This window comes from Giraffa tippelskirchi, chromosome 8 (genome assembly GCF_054371585.1).
Source record: "Giraffa tippelskirchi isolate mGirTip1 chromosome 8, T2T-mGirTip1v1.2.pri, whole genome shotgun sequence".
NCBI lineage: Eukaryota > Metazoa > Chordata > Mammalia > Artiodactyla > Giraffidae > Giraffa > Giraffa tippelskirchi.
In genome coordinates, this window is record NC_137282.1 from 88,175,050 (window position 1) to 88,194,040 (window position 18,991).

General features: G+C 38.5%; 1 protein-coding gene across 31 annotated transcripts in view; it reads left to right on the forward strand.

Moving 5' to 3' along the window:
• Positions 1 to 18,991, forward strand: part of NNT (nicotinamide nucleotide transhydrogenase) — a 91,231-nt gene that overhangs the window by 65,244 nt on the left and 6,996 nt on the right. For all 31 annotated transcript variants that reach the window (XR_014061373.1, XR_014061374.1, XM_081517668.1 and 28 more), the window contains 2 exons: positions 1,160 to 1,319; positions 3,606 to 3,687. Coding sequence is in view for 29 of the 31 variants with exons in the window: in XM_081517668.1 (XP_081373794.1) it covers positions 1,160 to 1,319; positions 3,606 to 3,687 (242 nt within the window). In the remaining 2 variants the exon portion in view is untranslated. The remainder of the gene's footprint in view (positions 1 to 1,159; positions 1,320 to 3,605; positions 3,688 to 18,991) is intronic.

Below are 18,991 nucleotides of genomic sequence, written 5' to 3' on the forward strand. Positions count from 1 at the left end.
CAGCTTCTGGTCTTTTATTTCTATCTTTTTTTTTTTTTTTTTTTTACCACCACGCTTCTGGAGATCTGCAGACAATTTTCAAATCCGTTATTGTCACATGGTCCAGTCGTGTTTGTATGGTACCTTGTTCAGTTCAGTCACTCAGTTGTGTCCGACTCTTTGCAACCCCATGAACCACAGCACACCAGGTTGGATGATTGTAAATGAGCATCCAATAAATGCCTCCCGCTTACTTTTTCCTTAGATGATCTTTCTAGTTAAAAGGTGGGTGTAAATTTTAGTGAAGCAGGGTATAAACTTACTCATTTACCTTTTTGGAAGTGACCTATTTAAAAAGGCTAATGATGAATCCAGTCACTTCTGTTCTTGCTTCTTGGAGCTGTAGGTGCTTTGAAAAGTGTCAACTCCTTCACTTTTTTTTCTTGACGGCAGAGGGCAGCAGACTTCTAAATGATAGGGGTCTCTATCCTTTGATTCTTCCTGTTGCCTCCTGACAGCTTGAACTTGTAGCAGAGTTCACCTAAGATATCGATAGGTAGAGTCACCTTGTAAAATTTCTATAGCCTTCATTCTCTTTTACTCAGGTGAAATACATGCCAATATGGAGATAGAACTTGCTTAGTCAGTACACAGATAAGAATGACTAGATCAGAGTTTTTAGGCCTTCTCTGGTGGCTCAAATGGTAAAGAATCTGCTTACAATGACGGAGACCCAGGTTTGATACCTGGGTCAGGAAGATGCCATAGAGAAGGGAATGGCTACCCACTCCAGTATTCTTGCCTGGAGAATTCCATGGGCAGAGGAGCCTGGTGGGCCACAGTCCATGTGGTCGCTAAGAGTCGGACACGACTGAGCAACTAGCACTTTTTTAATATATATGTTAAAGTCACTGGTAATTTTCCATTAAATGCTTTTCTAAAATTTATTTTGATGGAAAATATATCAGTGTGAAGTTGATTTTGTAGAAAACAATGATGTGATTTCCCAGACATCTTTTTATCATTTAAATTTTTGAAATAATTTTCAGACACTCGATCAAATTTATTTGGTTAAAATGTTTTAGGTGATCAAGTAAACCTCTTTAATTGACTTTGACTATTGTATTCACAGAAAATTTATGTGGATTAAATTTTCACAGCTGGTAATTTTGCTCTTCAGGCAATGAATCGCTCCCTGGCTAATGTGATTCTTGGAGGCTATGGTACCACTTCAACAGCTGGTGGAAAACCCATGGAAATTTCTGGCACACATACAGAAATCAACCTTGACAATGCAATTGACATGATTCGAGAAGCTAATAGCATTATTATTACTCCAGGTAAAAAACCAAAACCCGAAAGCAAACAACCTATAATCACTTAAAAGTAATTTCTTGTAATAGGAAAAATCAAATTGGAATTTACTCATTTTTGAAAGTATAATGGAAATTTAGAAACAATCCTGTGATTACTAAGTGAATAGTACTGAGAATTCTTGGCTTAGGTCAATAGTTTGGGAATCTATCTATAGAGATTTTATAAATTGAGGTAGTAGATTCTACCTGTGTTTTTCTGTGATTCAGTACAAAATGTTTAAATCATCTTTGAGTCTTGGTTGTTTTTTTTCTCATTGATGAATTTTGGGCCTATGTCAGGATTAGATAGTATATGAAAGTGTTCAATTCATTCGTTAGACTCACTCAGTAAAGGTTGGTAAATGTAAATATCTTTCTTTCTAAAAGTAAATATTTAAAAAAAATCATTGACAATCATGTGATTTCCAACAAGATGAGGTAACAAGTCCAGTAGAAAGGACTTGGTCTAGAAGTCATAACACCTTACTTACGTTTTTCATTTTGCCTCTAATAATTGACATGTGGCCCAAGTCAGTTCATCTCCCCAAGCTTCAGTTTCCCAATTTCCTGAGGCTTGGCCCAGTACTTCTTTACTCATCAAAGAATGCCATGGCATTTATTACAGGCAATACATTGATTTCAGATTAGGCTTTTAACTCTATCATGCTATCATAGAAGTTTTCTGTAAAGAAAATCAATTGATTTTGTCATGTGGTAGTTTGTTGGTTGACTATACTAAGATGTAAACAACACACATTAGCAGAATTGAAACTTCAGGTGACAGTCTTCTCAAGTAGGGGCAGCATTATTTTTCTCTGGGCATTTGAAACACATGGATTTGGGGATTTGGCTTCTCAAAGATGGGGCTGCTACTGTCAGCTAGTGTGTATGGGAACAGGTAAAGCAAATATACTATAAGCCTCGGACTTTCCTGCAGCACGGGTTGTCCCAGCCAGAGTGCATTGGTGTTACCTGTTGAGAAACACTGTCCTGGGGTGTGAAAGTGGAGAGTAAAGGACATACTGTCTTCCCTTTAGGCATTTTCCATTTAGTGGAAAAGTCAGATTAGTAAATAACGCAAGATGGGTTATGATAAGGGCTGCATTGGACAATGTAGGCACGTTTTCTATCACAGGGAACCTAAGGATTGTTGGGAAGTCAGGATTTGTGTTGGACCCCAGAGGGTGAATGGTACTGGGGTGGGGGAGGTAGGGAGAATACCTTCAGCAGAGATCGGTCTTTGAAAAAACGAGGGTAGGAAAGTGGGGATAGATATGAGATTCACTGGAAAGGGTGGAGGGACAGAACACAGGGGTTGAAGGAGAAGGGAAATGATTGATGTTTTTGGTCATACTTGAAAGGACATCAGAACTACGGAGCACTTTTTTTTTTGGCAGAGGCGGAAAATCTTACGTTCTTATTTGGAAACACTAAGTTTGCAGTGGAGCTGGACAGTGGACAGGCTGAACTGGAGCTCAGTGTTAGGCAGAGCCTGGAGGCAGATTGGGAGCTGTCAGGCAGTTGGGGCTTCCTTGGTGTCTCAGACGATAAAGAATCTGCCTGCAATGTAGAAGACCCGGGTTCGATCCCTGGGTCGAGAAGATCCCCTGGAGAAGGGCATGTCTACCCGCTACAGTATTCTTGGCTGGAGAATTCCATGATCAGAGGAACCTGGCGGGCTACAGTCCATGGGGTCGCAAACAGTTGGACGTGACTGAGCGACTAATACTTTTTTACTTTCAGGAGGTTGTTGAAGCTGTGGGATGGGCTGAGATTTTCCAGGGAGAGAGTGAGGTGCAAAGTTAAAGCCCTGGGGAGAGTCAGGATTTAAGAGCGGGAGTACAGAAGGAAACAATCTGTTCAAGGAAATCGAGGAAGAATAGTGGCAAAGTTTGGAGGGTTACTAAGGGACGGCAGTGATCTCAAAGCCAAGTAGGGTGACAGTTTGAAAACATTTATGTGAGAGCGGGCGAGAGCGTGTACACCATGCGTGTGTGTGTGTGCATGCGTGCATGTGTGTGTGTGATGTGGGAGGGAGTGCCCAGCACTGTTAGGCACTGTAGGGGGCTGAGGAGGGACCACGAGATTTTGAATTTGAAATTTAGGCTAATATTTTTTAAAGTCCATATTGTCAGTTTTTTGTTTTCACTTCTAGTTCTGTTAACTGATTGCCCTTTTTGGCATAAAAATATGTTTCAGTCAAGAGAGAAATTGTAATTCATACAATTTGAAATAAAACCGCATTCTTCTGTATTCTCAATGCTCCTGTAGGCTACGGTCTCTGTGCAGCCAAAGCTCAGTACCCCATTGCTGATTTGGTGAAGATGCTCTCTGAACAAGGCAAAAAAGTCAGGTAAGTGTGTGATGCCATGCATGTGTGAAAGGAAGGGAAGAGAGATGACTTCCTTTCAGGTGACCGTTTGTTTCTTCAAGTGGGGTTTTACCTGTGATACTAGGTAGAGAAAGTTGTGAAAGCCCCTGTTCTAGCCTTAGTCTTACTTCCTAGTTTTCACTGTCTCTAATAGCATCCACCTTCAATATAGTCTCATTTTAGAAAAGGAAATTTTATGGTACTACATTCCAGGATATTTATCAATAGGGAAAAATGGAAACCTGGTTTCTCTGTGGTTTGACTTGGGGAAGGAGATCATCAAGGCATCTGAGTCACATCAAGCTGTGTCTTTTGGGTTTCTGTTCACACAGAAGGAAAACACCTCAAACAGGGGGTCTCCGAAGGGTGTGAGGCCGAGTGGTGAACCTGTGACTGGTTAATAGTTGATGGATTTAGCTCTCACACTCGGGCTAGAAAAGACTGCAGAAAACTTTCTTTTTCTGTGTATAAGATAGATAATAGAGCCATACACTTTTTGAACTGTGAATTAGAACAGCTCCTGTTGCTGCCATGTGCTACTTGGGCACTGGACTCTGCTCTTGGTTGGATGGTTGTTAAGCAAAATGTGAAGTCAAGGACTCTGCATTTCTAGATTATTCCCCCTGACCTTGGATGAAGGGTTTGTGATATGTGAAAATAGGGTCAGGGTGGTGAGCCCTTGCAGTACTTTATGTCTGTCCTGTGTACCTTTGGGTCTGCATTCTGGAACTCTGCTATCGGGAGGCAGTGAAGGGGCTGGCTGGAGTTGTCCATGGGAGCATAGCTGCTGCGTGTCGTGTGGGGGAGACTGGTTCACGAGCAGTTTCACTGACATGGAAGTCAGAGCAACAGGATAACTCTATTGTTAAATAAGATTGGTTCGTTTACCAAGATGTCATTGCATATTGACAAAACTATTTATGTCTGTTAATAAAATTCCTTTGAGATGTCAATCTTACACTTTTGCCTGGAGGAAGATGATAAGAAAATAAGCCAAACAGAGTGCCTAGAATTAGACTATCTGTGCAGACTGGATGCAGAGTCCGAATCTTTAGCTCGAATGTCACCGCTATTAGTAGCAGTAGAAGAGACTTAGGTGGTGAAATCAAAGGGTTACCTAAAAAGTTTTAATGTCAGCTGCATTTTCTTTCTTTCTTCCCACCCTTTTTTCCTTCTTTCAATCTTTTTCTCACTCTCCACCTTCCTGTGATCTATAGTGAGCCTGTGCTTTTTAAATACACAGTATCAAAATACTATTTTATGATAGTTCCAGCATTTCTGTCATGTAGATGGCTTCCATGTTTAATAAAGTCTAAGATGAATTGATAGAAGATGAAAAAAGGCATCGTCTTTGTTTTCTAATTTTCACATGAGAGGTCTCATTTTGGTAGCTTATTCTTTTCATCAGTTCAGTTCAGTCGCTCAGTCATGTCCTACTCTTTGCGACCCCATGAATTGCAGCACGCCAGGCCTCTCTGTCCATCACCAACTCCCAGAGTCTACCCAAATCCATGTCCATCGAGTCGGTGATGCCATCCAACCATCTCATCCTCTGTCGTCCCCTTCTCCTCCCGCCCCCAATCCTACCCAGCATTAGGGTCTTTTCCAATGAGTCAACCCTTCGCATGAGGTGGCCAAAGTATTGGAGTTTCAGCTTCAACATCAGTCCTTCCAATGAACACCCAGGATTGATCTCTTTTAGGATGGATTGATTGGATCTCCTTGCAGTCCAAGGGACTCTCAAGAGTCTTCTCCAACACCACAGTTCAAAAGCATCAATTCTTCGGCGCTCAGCTTTCTTCATCGTCCAACTCTCACATCCATACATGACCACTGGAAAAACCATAGCCTTGACTAGACGTACTTTTGTTGGCAAAGTAATGTCTCTGCTTTTAAATATGCTATCTAGGTTGGCCATAACCTTCCTTCCAAGGAGTAAGCGTCTTTTAATTTTATGGCTGCAATCACCATCAGCAGTGATTTTGGAGCCCAAAAAAATAATGTCTGACACTGTTTCCACTGTTTCCCCATCTATTTCCCATGGAGTGATGGGACCAGATGCCATGATCTTAGTTTTCTGAACGTTGAGCTTTAAGCCAACTTTTTCACTCTCCTCTTTCACCTTCATCAAGAGGCTCTTTAGTTCTTCTTCACTTTCTGCCATAAGGGTGGTGTCATCTGCATATCTGAGGTTATTGATATTTCTCCCGGCAATCTTGATTCCAGCTTGTGTTTTCTCCAGCCCAGCGTTTCTCATGATGTACTCTGCATATAAGTTAAATAAGCAGGGTGACAATATACAGCCTTGACGTACTCCTTTTCCTATTTGGAACCAGTGTGTTGTTCCATGTCCAGTTCTAACTGTTGCTTCCTGACCTGCATACAGGTTTCTCAAGAGACAGGTCACATGGTCTGGTATTCCCATCTCTTTCAGAATTTTCCACAGTTTATTGTGATCCACACAGTCAAAGGCTTTGGGCATAGTCAATAAAGCAGAAATAGATGTTTTTCTGGAACTCTCTTGCTTTTTCGATGATCCAGCGGATATTGGCAATTTGATCTCTGGTTCCTCTGCCTTTTCTAAAACCAGCTTGGTTTTAGAAAAGAATTCTTTTCATAGAGGGTATTAAATGGGGCTTCCCTCTTAGTTGTAGTCTTTGCCACTTAAAGCATTTGCAGACCTACAAGTGGAAAGGATGTGTTACAGAATCTTTTATGATTTTCCTAAAAAGAAATTTTTTCTCTTTATTTGATTTACATGTGAAAAAGTATAATGTATTAGTGATGCCTTCTATCACCACATAAATGTTTAGGAGATGAGTGGCAATCATAATAAAACAGAAAGATGGCTTTCATGTATTAGTTATTCTTAGGGAAAGGAATGATTTATTTGACATAACCTCTCTTATTACCCACTGGTCAGCCCAGGTTGTGGGTGCAGGGATGGGAAGCTTGACAGAAGGCAGGATATGAAAGGGAAGGAATTAAGAGAGATGGGAAAAAAATCATTGGAAAAGAAAATGGATAAGACAAAGGATATTTTAGCTTCTGACCTCATTAATATTTGAATTTTATCCATGAGGACATAATATAAAGTGCTGTTTTAGGAGGATTTCTGTCACAGTGCATTGAAAAGTAACTATTTGACTTAAGATTTCTGGCAGGTATTTAATTAAACATGTATGAATAATTTCTCAGTCATAATTTGTTTTTTATTGAAGTAATTTTGGAACTTGCCTGGCAGTCCAGTGGTTAGGAATCCGTACTTCCACCACAGGGGCCCCGGATTTGATCCTTGGTTGGGGAGCTAATCCTGCAAGCTACGTGACATGGCCCCCCCAGGAAGAAGTAATTTTGTGAGCAGAACATCAGGCTTTTCATGAGAGCTTTTAATCGTTTTTGTATAAATCATCGATTTTTAAAATAATTTGCTAATAGTAAATGCTAATAATTTATTATGTGAATGATATTACTTGTCAGCCTAATTTCTACTTGTGAGTAAGGAAGAGTTAGCCACTTACACTGATTACTCTGTTTCATAATTAAAGATGAAATTATATATTAATATGTTCAGGTTTTTTTTTTTTTTTTTACTATAATGAATTTTCAACATGGGCTTTGTAGTAAGTTATATAAGTCTCACATTTGTATTAAATGGAAGAGAGCTATTCTTGCTAACATGACAGTAGATTATCATATTTTTCCTTTCTAGCTTCCATGGGAGTTTTTTTTTTTTTAATTTTAAAGGGAATCATAGCAACTTTGTTGATTCTGCTTTATGTGCATCATCATCTTTCTGTAGCAGAAATGCAGATTTTCTTTACGAAGTTAGGTGCTGGCTTTTTCTTAAGAGGCACATGTCTGTTTGAACAAGAGATGGCTGCAGCAGTTACCTCGTATTTTAATGAAATAAATCTGTATTTACAGTTTGCGGTAATTTGGTCCTTTCATCACTCTGTGGAGCTCCCATGGTGTTCATTGAGCACAGCTGCTGGGCCTCTGCTGTTAGTAGATCTTTGTGCCTCAGGACCCCAGCATGCCACACATCCAGATGTGGTGACATATTCTCACACATTCCCCATGGAAATATGCCAGTGTGGACATACGATTGTCATCAATTAGTTATGCCCAAGTGGTGCCAAGAAAAATTGCATCTGTCATACAGTCTGTCTGGCTTCATGGCCCATGATTGATTTAGAGACACTCCTGTTTTCCTTTACTTTGGCCATAGTCATAACATGCTCACAGAGAGCTGAGGTTATATAATAAAGCACATGACATTTAATGAAAAGAGCTCATTTCAGAATGTCCTGAAAGTTCACTGACTTAGCCATCTTTACTGGCCAGGATATTGTTGCTTCCTGGGCACCCAGAATACCTAACTTATGCTTGATCTCTGAAAGCATTTTATTATAAACATCTTATGATACAAGAGCACAGACATTTTTTTCCCTTTGTTTCCCAATCTTTGGGTCTATACAAGCTTTTCAGTATAGAGCTGAGGTAGTGTTTCCAACGAATAATCCTTAGAAAGACATATCTTTTTTTCTTTTTGCAATTAATTAATCACTGCTTGATTTTCTTTGTATAAAGCATTATTGCTTTAAAATTTGTCAGCTTCTTTGATTGGCTAACTGATTTTATATATGGCTTTCCTATTAATGTTCAACTCTGTCTTTCTATTAATAATTTGCTGATAGAAATTTATTTCTAGGTACTGAAAATACAAGAATGTAGAAGCTCAGTTCCCACTCTCAAAAGTTTATAGATAGGGAACAAATCGAATAACAGATGAACAAGTGAATGAATTCCATTTAATGTACTAATATGCTAAGAAGAGTGGAGTAGGAGGAGGGTAGGAAGGCAAAGGACAAGAGTAGATAACTGTCAAGGGAATATTTTAAACCTTTTATTCTACTCATAACATGAAACTTTTTTGCAGGTTTAAAAAAATAAATATTATTTTTTTCATCTTCTGTCTAAACATATCTAGCTGCCAATGGTATTTGCAGTTTAATAGTGTTTTACAGTCTTGTGACATGACTATTAGTTTAAATGTATGTTATTTTTGCTAGGAAATCTATTCTCTGAAGATACTTGAAGATGAAATATTTTGTTGATCTAACTGGATTTTCCCATTTTTCACGGATTAAATATAATCCAAATAAACAAATCTCTTGGATTTGTTATATTTTGGGGTGCAGGAAAATCTAGGACATGCAGATTTGTTAAGTAATAAAGGTATGTGCTTCTGAAGAGAATAGAGGTTAGGCCAGATAAAAAGATCCAGTGTAGCAGTTGAGGAAGGAAATAGATATTTTTTATGAGTTTCTTGCCAGCTTTGCATTGCTTTCTTGTTAGTCATGACTATTCATGTCAGTGACCATTTCACTGTATGAATGATTACATAGTACTTGGTGCCAGGCACTGTTGTAGGTCCTGAGAATACATCAGCGAATACAAAGATCAAAATTCCTGACCCATGTGGAGTTGACATTCAGAGAGAGCTTAGTTAACAGGTGTTAAGATATTCTGAATTGACACTTATGACCCTATTGTGTTTTCGGTTCAGTCACTGGTTGAAATGATGAAGAACGGCAGGAGCATCGATCATGACATCAGAGTTTCCACTTTGGTGATGAATTAGCCTGTGCTTCTGGTTTTCTGAAAGAATATGCTGTGTTTCTTTGCACTGAGCCTGCCTTCTTATAAAACATGGTGACAGAGGATGGGTGATGGGAATTATTTGTGTAATTAGTCAAATGAGTGAAACTTTTGGTAGAAGAGAGGAAAACCAGTGTGTGTGCATTCACTTACATCTCTGGTCAACCTGTTGTATAAAATTTCCAGGAATCCCTCAGATCAAAGGTGTCTGTTGTGCTCCTAGAAAAGGGCCATCATCCTTCCAGACTCTGCCTGTTGATCAGATTGCCTCTGACTGTGTGCTGTCCACAGCATATTGATATAGTGGAAAGAACAGAAGACTATGTTAAAGGTTGTGATTTAGGTGCTTTATAAAGCCTCTCCCAGCCATGCTGTTCTAGGACATTCCTTGGAAATGATGATCACAGACATTCCAATGGTCAAGGGGAGAAACTCTCACTATTGATGGAAACCAGTGCCTCTGACCATCAGAGTGATGTTTGGCTTCTAGGTCTACTATTAATTATTATAAACTCTTTGAGCTGATTTTCGTCAATGAAGTTCATGTAAACATGGCAGAGGAGAAGTAAAAAGAAGCCCTCTTGTCATTTCATGTTCAAATTCTTGAGTATCTTGCTAATAATTTCCATTTCATGCTACTTACTAGCCATTGCATTTCAAGAGTCATTCAGCATCATTAAAATTATTCAGTCAGGAAGAAGAAATTATGTATAATTTTCACTACATCTCTCCAATGTGCAAGCATATATATTCTAGAACTTTAGCTGCAAATAGAATTTCAGTTTTTCCCCTGATATCATTCTTCATAGTCTTAGTAGTTATTTTGAAATAAAAATCATGTCAGTAGTCATACAGCTGCTGTTCTTGACTGCACTGGATTTGGTTCAGTGAAGGAAAAGGCAGATTTGGGCACAATTTATAATAATCTCCTTGGAGTGGAAAAGGAAGTGTTTGAACAGGGTTCTGCACTGGCATTCGCACCAGTCATCTGACCTGGTCCTGTTTAGATGACTTCTCGTTTTTTGGGGGATGGCCCCAGAGTCACAGGCCACCTATACACATGGAACATGTGAGCATAGAGTCCTGTCAAACATCTCCTCACTCATAGAACAGGTTCTGTTGTTCTGTATTAGAAAAACTGCCCCTGAGACATTCTTGTAAGCCCTTTAACATTCATTATTTTTTCCTGAAGAAGGGGAGGCCGTGGATGAATACCAGATTCAGATCAGAGTTCAGCCTTTATTCACTTTCAAAAAAAAAAGAAAAGTACTTAATGTTCTCCAATTCTGGCAGTTCTCCAATTCCTCTAAGTTCGAGGAAATTAGAATTTTCTTTTTCATTCAGAATTGTGTGAGTGGGTTTGTCTGAACCATTGCTTCTGAAAAGGACTCACAGTTTTAAAAAGTAGGGTTTCTACCGTTTTGCCTAAGGAGACTTGCCAAAACATTGATTCCACAACCTTTCTTGCTAACCAGCCTTTGTGGATGACAGCTGCATTGCCGGGCAGATTATTTTTTTCCACTTTGTTTTATGCTTCTCTTCTGATGGATAAACTAACCCCACACAGTTGGTCGCAGCCTTTTCACTAGGAAGGATACTGTGTGTGACATTTAGTCTGCTTCGTATTTTATAAGATTTTACTTTAAAATGCATTTACTAAAATTATTTCTTTTTAAAAAAACAAGTTTTCCTTGTATTTTTAGTAACTGACCTGTAGCTGTCAATCAGAAGTTCTGATCAGAATGTGATAAACCAAACAACCCTGTCTTTTCAGATCCTGTCATATTTTTCAAAGGTGCGGCGCACATTTAATTAAAAAAAATTTGAAAATAGTAACAAATCTTTTTATTACCTCCATGAACCTTCCTCAGAATGGAGCATTGCACATGCAAACATCAAATATAAAGATTCTTCGGGTGTACCTCCTAGCAGGGATTCTGTTACATCTGTAGTGAAATTCCCAGTCTGTTTTGTGACAGAACACAGTGTACATGTAATTGGTGTTACTCTAAATAAAAGCGTTCTGCCTTAGGAAGCGTTGTATTAGAGAATCTTTAAAGTCTATTTTAACTCAAAGTTTTATGGATTTATAGATATTTATGGTTAAAAACAGGAAGAATAAGTAGACTTTTTATTTTCCCTTTGTTATATCTTTTCTGGAGTTAATTTGTCAGCCACCTAGGAGCTGAGAATGGTATGTTTAGGAAAATTGTGCAATGATGTTATTGGGAAGGCAGAATTTCAAAATGCTATCAGCGTACGTTGTTCTGTGTAAAGGTCAATTTTAAAATATGAAACAATAAAAGAAAGGATATTAACCCTTTGAACATCTTGGGTATGAGAATAAATTTTGCATATTGTCTCACAAAACATATAAGCAAATAGTTGAAGGTTGTAAAAAGATTTTTTTAAAATCTGGAGATCCTTTTCACTATTTATAATAAGAGGCTGCAAAATGGAGAAGACACACTAAATACTTTAGAACGGGGCCCAATTGTCTCTGTAGTTTCTTTGTCTTAGTACTGAGTTGGGATACTTGGCTCCTCATCATGTTTTATTGCTAAACTAAATCTGGATATTTCCATAAGGCAAGCAGGGAAATGTAGTTTATTTGAATGTTGTGGTAGGATCCATGTAGTAAATGGTTTATTGCTCTGTAAAAGTCAACAACTGTTGTGATACACTGTGGTCAGGACATATTGTCCCCATGACTCTTGATATGGGAACTCATGTTGTTCCCTTTAGCACATGTGATGTCTGAAATCTAATTTGAAGTTGCAGAAAAACTGTAAGAATGGGACTTATATCATCGTGTGTTACTTTGGCCACCTGATGCAGAGAACTCACTCTTTGGAAAAGACTCTGATGCTGGGAAAGATTGAAGGTGAAAGGAGAAGGGGCCTGCAAAGGATGAAATGGTTAGATAGCATCACCAACTCAATGGAGAAGAATTTGAGCAAACTCTGGGAGATAGTGAAGGACAAGAAAGCCTGGTGACTGAACAATAGCAACAGTTATAAAAGAGGCTTAAAATTCATAGTTTTTTTAAATTGCTCTTTTACTAAATTTACCCATATCACATGGAATTAATGAATAGCTTCTGTATGCACTTTTATTTGTTTTTGTTCTTTCTTGGTTGATTAAAAGGCTTGGAAGATCAGTTGTTTGATTTGAGTGTATTGTTCTACCTTTTTGGAAGTGTGCCAGGCAGGGTCTGTTTTTAACTGGTGACAGAGGCCTTAGTTTTTATTATATAATGTTACACAAAAGACTTTATTGTTTTTATGCGTGAGAGAGGAAAATAGAAAAAAGTGTTTAACTTTTTCTTAAATTATCTTCAAGATAATTGAGAAGATTACCTTGACTTGTCAGTGACATTTGTCGTATCATTCAGTTAAGGAAACAGTACTTTTTTGCCTTAATAGTATCTATAGAAGAGTTAAATGTGGCCTTTTGAAGTTTGACACTATTACAATAACTGTGTACTTGAATATTAGCTACGACCAAGTGACCAATGAGTCCAGTGGTCACAATTATTGACCTCAGTCTGTATTGATTATATAATTTCTCTAGCTTTTGCATGTAGTTGCAAGTGCAAAGAATTTCTGGCTGTTATTGGACCATATTGATATTTATTGGGATTTCAAGGTAAAAATTAGAAAATCAGTTTAGAAAATGCTGACAACAAATCAACATTTGTTTTAATGTGAAAATATGCCTTTCTTTTTTATATAAATGATCATTAAAAATGTGCATTTATATGAACAATACAGATGAGCATGTATATCACAAAAATATGTTTCAATGGAATATTATAACTGCAGGTTACATTCATTAAGGGCTTATGTGTGCCAGGCATTGGTCTAAAGTATTTTGTATAAAACGCTCTTTACATGAATTATCTCCCTTAAATGTCACAGTAATCCTCTGAAAAGGCTTTATTATCACTCCTGTTGTACACAGGAGGAAAGAGAGGCACACAGAGATAAATTGTCTGAATGTTTTGAACCCAGGCAGTGGCACCCTAGAGCTTTTAGCTGCTACTCTTTACTACTTCTCTGAAATCTTTTTCTCAAAAGAGATACAGCAAGTTTGCACTTTATTGAATCAGTGTACTTTATTGGGCACACTATGTTCCTTAAAACCCTTTCCTCCCCTCTCTACATCCCTCCCATCCTTACTTCCCTCTCTTTGTTTGAGTTGCTCTACTAGAGTGCCAGGTACTTTGGGAACTGAAAAATAAGACACAGTCCCTTCTCAAGTTGCTCCCAGTTTGAAAAGCACAGTCATCAGCCAGTTCCTATAATGCAGTGCTTTGTAAGGAGAAGGAGCATGAAGAGTGAGTTCTGAGAGCCTGGAAGATTTTCCTGTGATCTCATTTCAGTGGTTATTCCTCTTCTGTAAAATTAGATTGTGGACAGGGACAGCTGATCCTGTTTTGTTATTAAGCAAGTATACAGTCAGGATGATTTTTGCAGTTTAAAGGGAAGAACCAAAAGGCTGGTAGGCTTTGCATTTCTGAATTCTGGATGTTCTTCATGTGATGATGGAACTTTGATGAACTTTAGCCATCAGTTCCTGGAAATTGCTGGTCATGGGCAACCAATGTCTGATATAATTAGCTTTAATCCATACTTTGAAGATTAGCCAGTTGCATGGGCCAGAATTATTATAAATTCACATTGACTCATCAACGTGCTCGTATATATTCCTACAAATTTAGTGTGTTCTGTCATTTCTCTCAAAACATTGGCATTCTCTTGTAATAGCCTTGCATGTGTTTCTCTCCAGCTTTAGAGTCTTAAAATTTAGTATAATAAATTGTTATACAAACAGATATAAAGTGAGCTGTCCTTTGGGATATTCAGCATAACATGCTGGTTAGCTATTTACCGCTCACAGCTAGCTCAGCAGAAACATTGTCTTTATGCAGTCTGCAGCTAATCAAATATTACAATAAATAACAAATACATTTGGAGGTCTTTAACTTCTAATTTGGTCCAAGACACCTCAGTTAAAACATGAAGATGATAGCCAGATGGATTAAAGATAAGCAAAGGCAGTATTAAAAGCAAACAAGTAAATTAAAATTTTACAAAATCACTGGAATCAGGGAGGGATGCAGAAGTAAATCACAAAATAGAAAGGTAAATCACAAAGTGTATATTGACTTATTCAGCTAAAATGGAATTCCTAGTTTGTGAAATTTTAGGACTGGAAAGGGAGTTTGGGGTAAGCTGAATAATGACCCCCAAAGAAACCTACTTCTGAATAACCCACACTTGTGAATATGTTTCCTTATATGCCAAAAGGAACTTTGTAGATTCAGTGATGATTTTGAGATGGAGAGATGATTCTGAATTATTTGTGTGAGCCCATGTAATCACTAGGGTCCTTATGAAAGAGAGGAAAAGGGTCAGTGTCAGAAGAGGGGATGTGACAATGGAAGTAGCAGTCAGTGATGCAGCCTCAAGTCAGGGGAAGGAGGCAGCTTCCAGAAGCCGGGAAAAGGGCAAGGGATGGGTGGATTTTCTCCTTGAGGTTCTGAGAGAAACACAGTGGTGCCAACACCTTGGTTTTAGCACAGAGGTGCTGATTTTGGATGTCAGGCCTCTGTAATCAATGTGTATTGTTGTAAGCTACTAAATTTGTGGTAATTTGTTATATCAGTAATAGGACACTAATATAGACCTTATATGTCATATAGCACAGTGACTCTTAGTCTTTCTTGAGCCTCACCAGGACTTCCCTGCAAGCTCAGCTGGTAAAGAATCTGCCTGCAATGCAGGAGACCCCAGTTTGATTTCTGGGTTGGGAAGTTCCCTTGGAGAAGGGATAGGCTACCCATGCCAGTATTCTTGGGCTTCCCTGGTGGCTCAGATGGTAAAGAATCCACCTGCAATGCAGGAGACCTGAGCTGGAAAGATTCCCTGGAGGAGGGCATGGCTACCTACTCCAGTATTCTTACCTGGAGAATCTTCATGGACAGAGGAGCCTGGTGGGCTGCAGTCCATGGGGTCACAAAGAGTTGGACATGACTAAGTACAAGCCTCACCAATCAGCTTTTGGGGAGAGGAACAGACTGGGGTGCAACAGGAAGCACTTGTTGAAGCTCAGAAGGATTGGGAGATTAGGAGAAATTTTTGGTGTCCAAAATTTGCTATGAGGTTCTCAAAAGAGCTCAAATTTGTTGTAGTTAGTGGCATAGGATGGAGGTAGAGCAGTGTCTTGCAGTTATTCTGGGAATCCTAAGTTTTACCAAAGCTGCTGTTCTCTCTTCCTAGTGGTTTTGACCCTCTCCCCACCCCCCCATTAAATAAAGAGCTGTCTCAGCTGCCATAACTGCCTTGACTGTGTCCACTGCTGGCCAACCATCCTTAGCATTTATTTGTGAAGTCCTTTTGAATCCATTTTGTACTGAATTGGTGGTTTGAACATCAGCTCAGATGAATGAAACTGTCTCTTCCTGATCCACAGAAAAGAGACCTGAAACTTCCCGTAACTAGGGAGTTTATTCTCTTGTGACTCAGCTGGTAAAGAATCCACCTGCAATGCGGGAGACCTGGGTTTGATCCCTGGGTTGGGAAGATCCCCTGGAGAAAGGAAAGGCTACTCACTCCAGTATTCTGGCCTAGAGAGTTCCATGGACAGTCCATGGAGTTGCAAAGAGTCAGACACAACTGAGTGACTTGCATGTCCTAAGTTTTTGACAGAAAGTATTTTTTAAAAATTTAATTCCAGTTCTTTCTTTTGCATTTGAAGACCATTTTCCTTCTTTCTGTTAAATGAAAATGAGGAGGTGCATGAGACAAATGCTCAGGGCTGGGGCAATGGGATGACCCAGAGGGATGGGATGGGGAGGGAGGAGGGAGGGGGGTTCAGGATGGGGAACACATGTACACCCAAGGCTGATTCATGTCAATGTATGGCAAAAACCACTACAATATTGTAAAGTAATTAGCCCCCAACTAAAATAAATAAATTTATTAAAAAAAGATGAAAATGAGGAATATTTGGTCAACTTCTGTTTTATTTGGTCTGCTTGAAAATCAGTTTTGCCTTTTTTTCTAGCCAGTTGATCTTTTTTCACTTAGTGTGGGTTATTTTCTAAGTTGTTAGGTATTTTATGTTTCTCTTGAACCTTATCCAAGTGCCCTGTGATCCTTTTAAGCTGCAACTCCCTAACTAAATCTAGTTATTTAGTTTTATTATGGGATCTAGTCATTGGTGGAAGATAGAGTACCTTTTACTGATATTTGAAAACAACCCTGCATTAATTTTGAGTGTCGACTTGAAATCACCACAGTTGAAATACAAATTGGCATTGACTTTGAATAAAAATCAGCCGATTAACAATATAATTTGATATGTCAGCTGTATTACTAAGAGCCTCTGTGAAGTGAAATGACCTTTCCAAACTAAAATTTTTGAGTTTAGGATGTGTTCTTTTGGAAATTATTTTGTTCTATCATTACTCAAAAATAATGACACATTAGGGTCCCCAAATTTAATTACAGAATCTCTGCCTTGGTAGGCACATTCTTTGTGCTTTTAGTTCTTCCACATGCTGTTTGGGCTTCCCTGGTAGCTCAGCTGGTAAAGAATCCACCCACAATGCAAGAGACCCCAGTTCTATTCCTGGGTCTGGAAGATCCCCTAGAGAAGGGATAGGCTACTCACTCCAGTATTCTTGGGCTTCCTTGTTGGCTCAGATGGTAAAGAATCCATCTGCTATGCAGGAGACCTGGGTTTGATCTCTGGGTTGGGAAGATCCCCTGGAGAAGGAAATGGCTACCCACTCCAGTATTCCAGCCTGGAGACTTCCATGGATTGTACAGTCCATGGGGTCACAAAGAGTCAGACACGACTGAGCGACTTTGACTTTTATATGATATTTAGAAGAACATCAAGTTGTAATATTCTATCAGTATCTGTGCATATCAGTGCATTAAAACCATCATAAACTACAATTTCAATTTAAGTTGTTCTTGGCTGAGATTTGGTTTCATAACCTTGGTAATATATTTTTTTAGCTATTATAAGGAACTGTTGTTAGCTGGGGAGAAAAAGAAATATGGACTCTGCCCACCTAACTAGATGGCCATTCAGCAGAGTATCCAGATGTTCTGTGTCTAAGAACTAGTTATTACTGATCAATTTCAATGAAGTAGCTCTCAGAGAATGTGCTGAAAGTCTTTATTGATTTTTTTTTTCCATTGAGCTCTCTTTAAGACCTAGCAAAATCCTGCTTCTCATTTAAGCTTTACTCCTTAGATTGAGTGTGTGCTGATGATTTTTTATCTGAACCAATCTTGATGCAAAATGGTGGTTTTGTAACCCACTACATTTATCAGTTGGTGGTCTACCATTATAGGGGAGAGTATTCCCTCCTTTCATTTCTTCCTTTCATTATTGACCTAATCTGTTACCAGTCTTTTTTAAAAAAAATAAGTTTCTAATAGCTTTATTTTACTATTTTTTTAGCCATGCTGAGAGGCATGTGGGATCTTGGTTCCCAACCAGGGATTGAGCCCGTGCCCTCTGCAGTGGAAGTGCAGAGTCTTGACCACTGGACGACCAGGGAGATCCCTGTTATCAGTCTTGACTCCTGAATTGCCTTTTCCGTCAGTGGGTTACAGTCCATTACTAACCTTATTTATTTTGATGTTCAAATTACTTTCTTTTTTTTATACACCTTAATGTCATGCATGGCACATCCATGTCTGTCTCTTATGTGCGTTTATTTTGCTTTGTGCTCTGCCTTTCTCAGTTTTTTTGAGGATTACACAAATTGAATCTTTCCTCTTTTACGAAATTTAAATTCTTTATTCCATATAAGTGAGCTTTACCTTTTCTGAGTCTGTTACTATCTTTTTTTCGTTCTGCTTCTGTTATTGTGAACCTAAGGGATTATTCATCCCTTCTCATGTTTAGAAGAAAGGTTTAGAAGTCCTAAATTGAAGACTGTGATGCTTGTTTACAAAATCAGTCACCTGCGAAACTTCATTCATCATGTCTTGTCTTTTCCTACATTCATGCAATCAGCAGGCTTAGGAGTATATTTTGGTTGTTTCAGTATACTACGTTTTCTCCCATTTTTTATATTAATGCTTAGAATATTATTGTTAGAGTATCAAAACAACATTTATCTTCAGATTTGAGGATTTGTGATATTAACTCCCACTTAATGAACATATACTATGGTGCCCGGAGAAATTTTTTTCAAATATCTTATCCTATTGCCGTTGTGAAAATGTTAAAATTTTAGAGTAGACATCTCAACCCGAGTCTGTGTGATATTTTGGAAGTGCTGAATATAGTTTGTGTTACTACATGAAGAGTGTGAACATGAATTTTCAGTATTTTGCCTCATTTCTTTTGTTTTCAGGGTGATTAAAAACTCTCATTTGAAACAGACAATGATGCTAGGATAGCAGTGTCTAGCCAAAAAAAAAAAAAAAGAACAATCTTAACAATCTTGTTTTTAGAGAACATTTAAAAATTTTACTCAAGTATTGAACTGTTACATTTCCAAAAATGATAGAACTTGTGGTTGAAGAATTTAAGCTTTATGAGGTGGTGAGTTTGGGTGACCACAGTCTGGAGTAAACTAATGACTGCC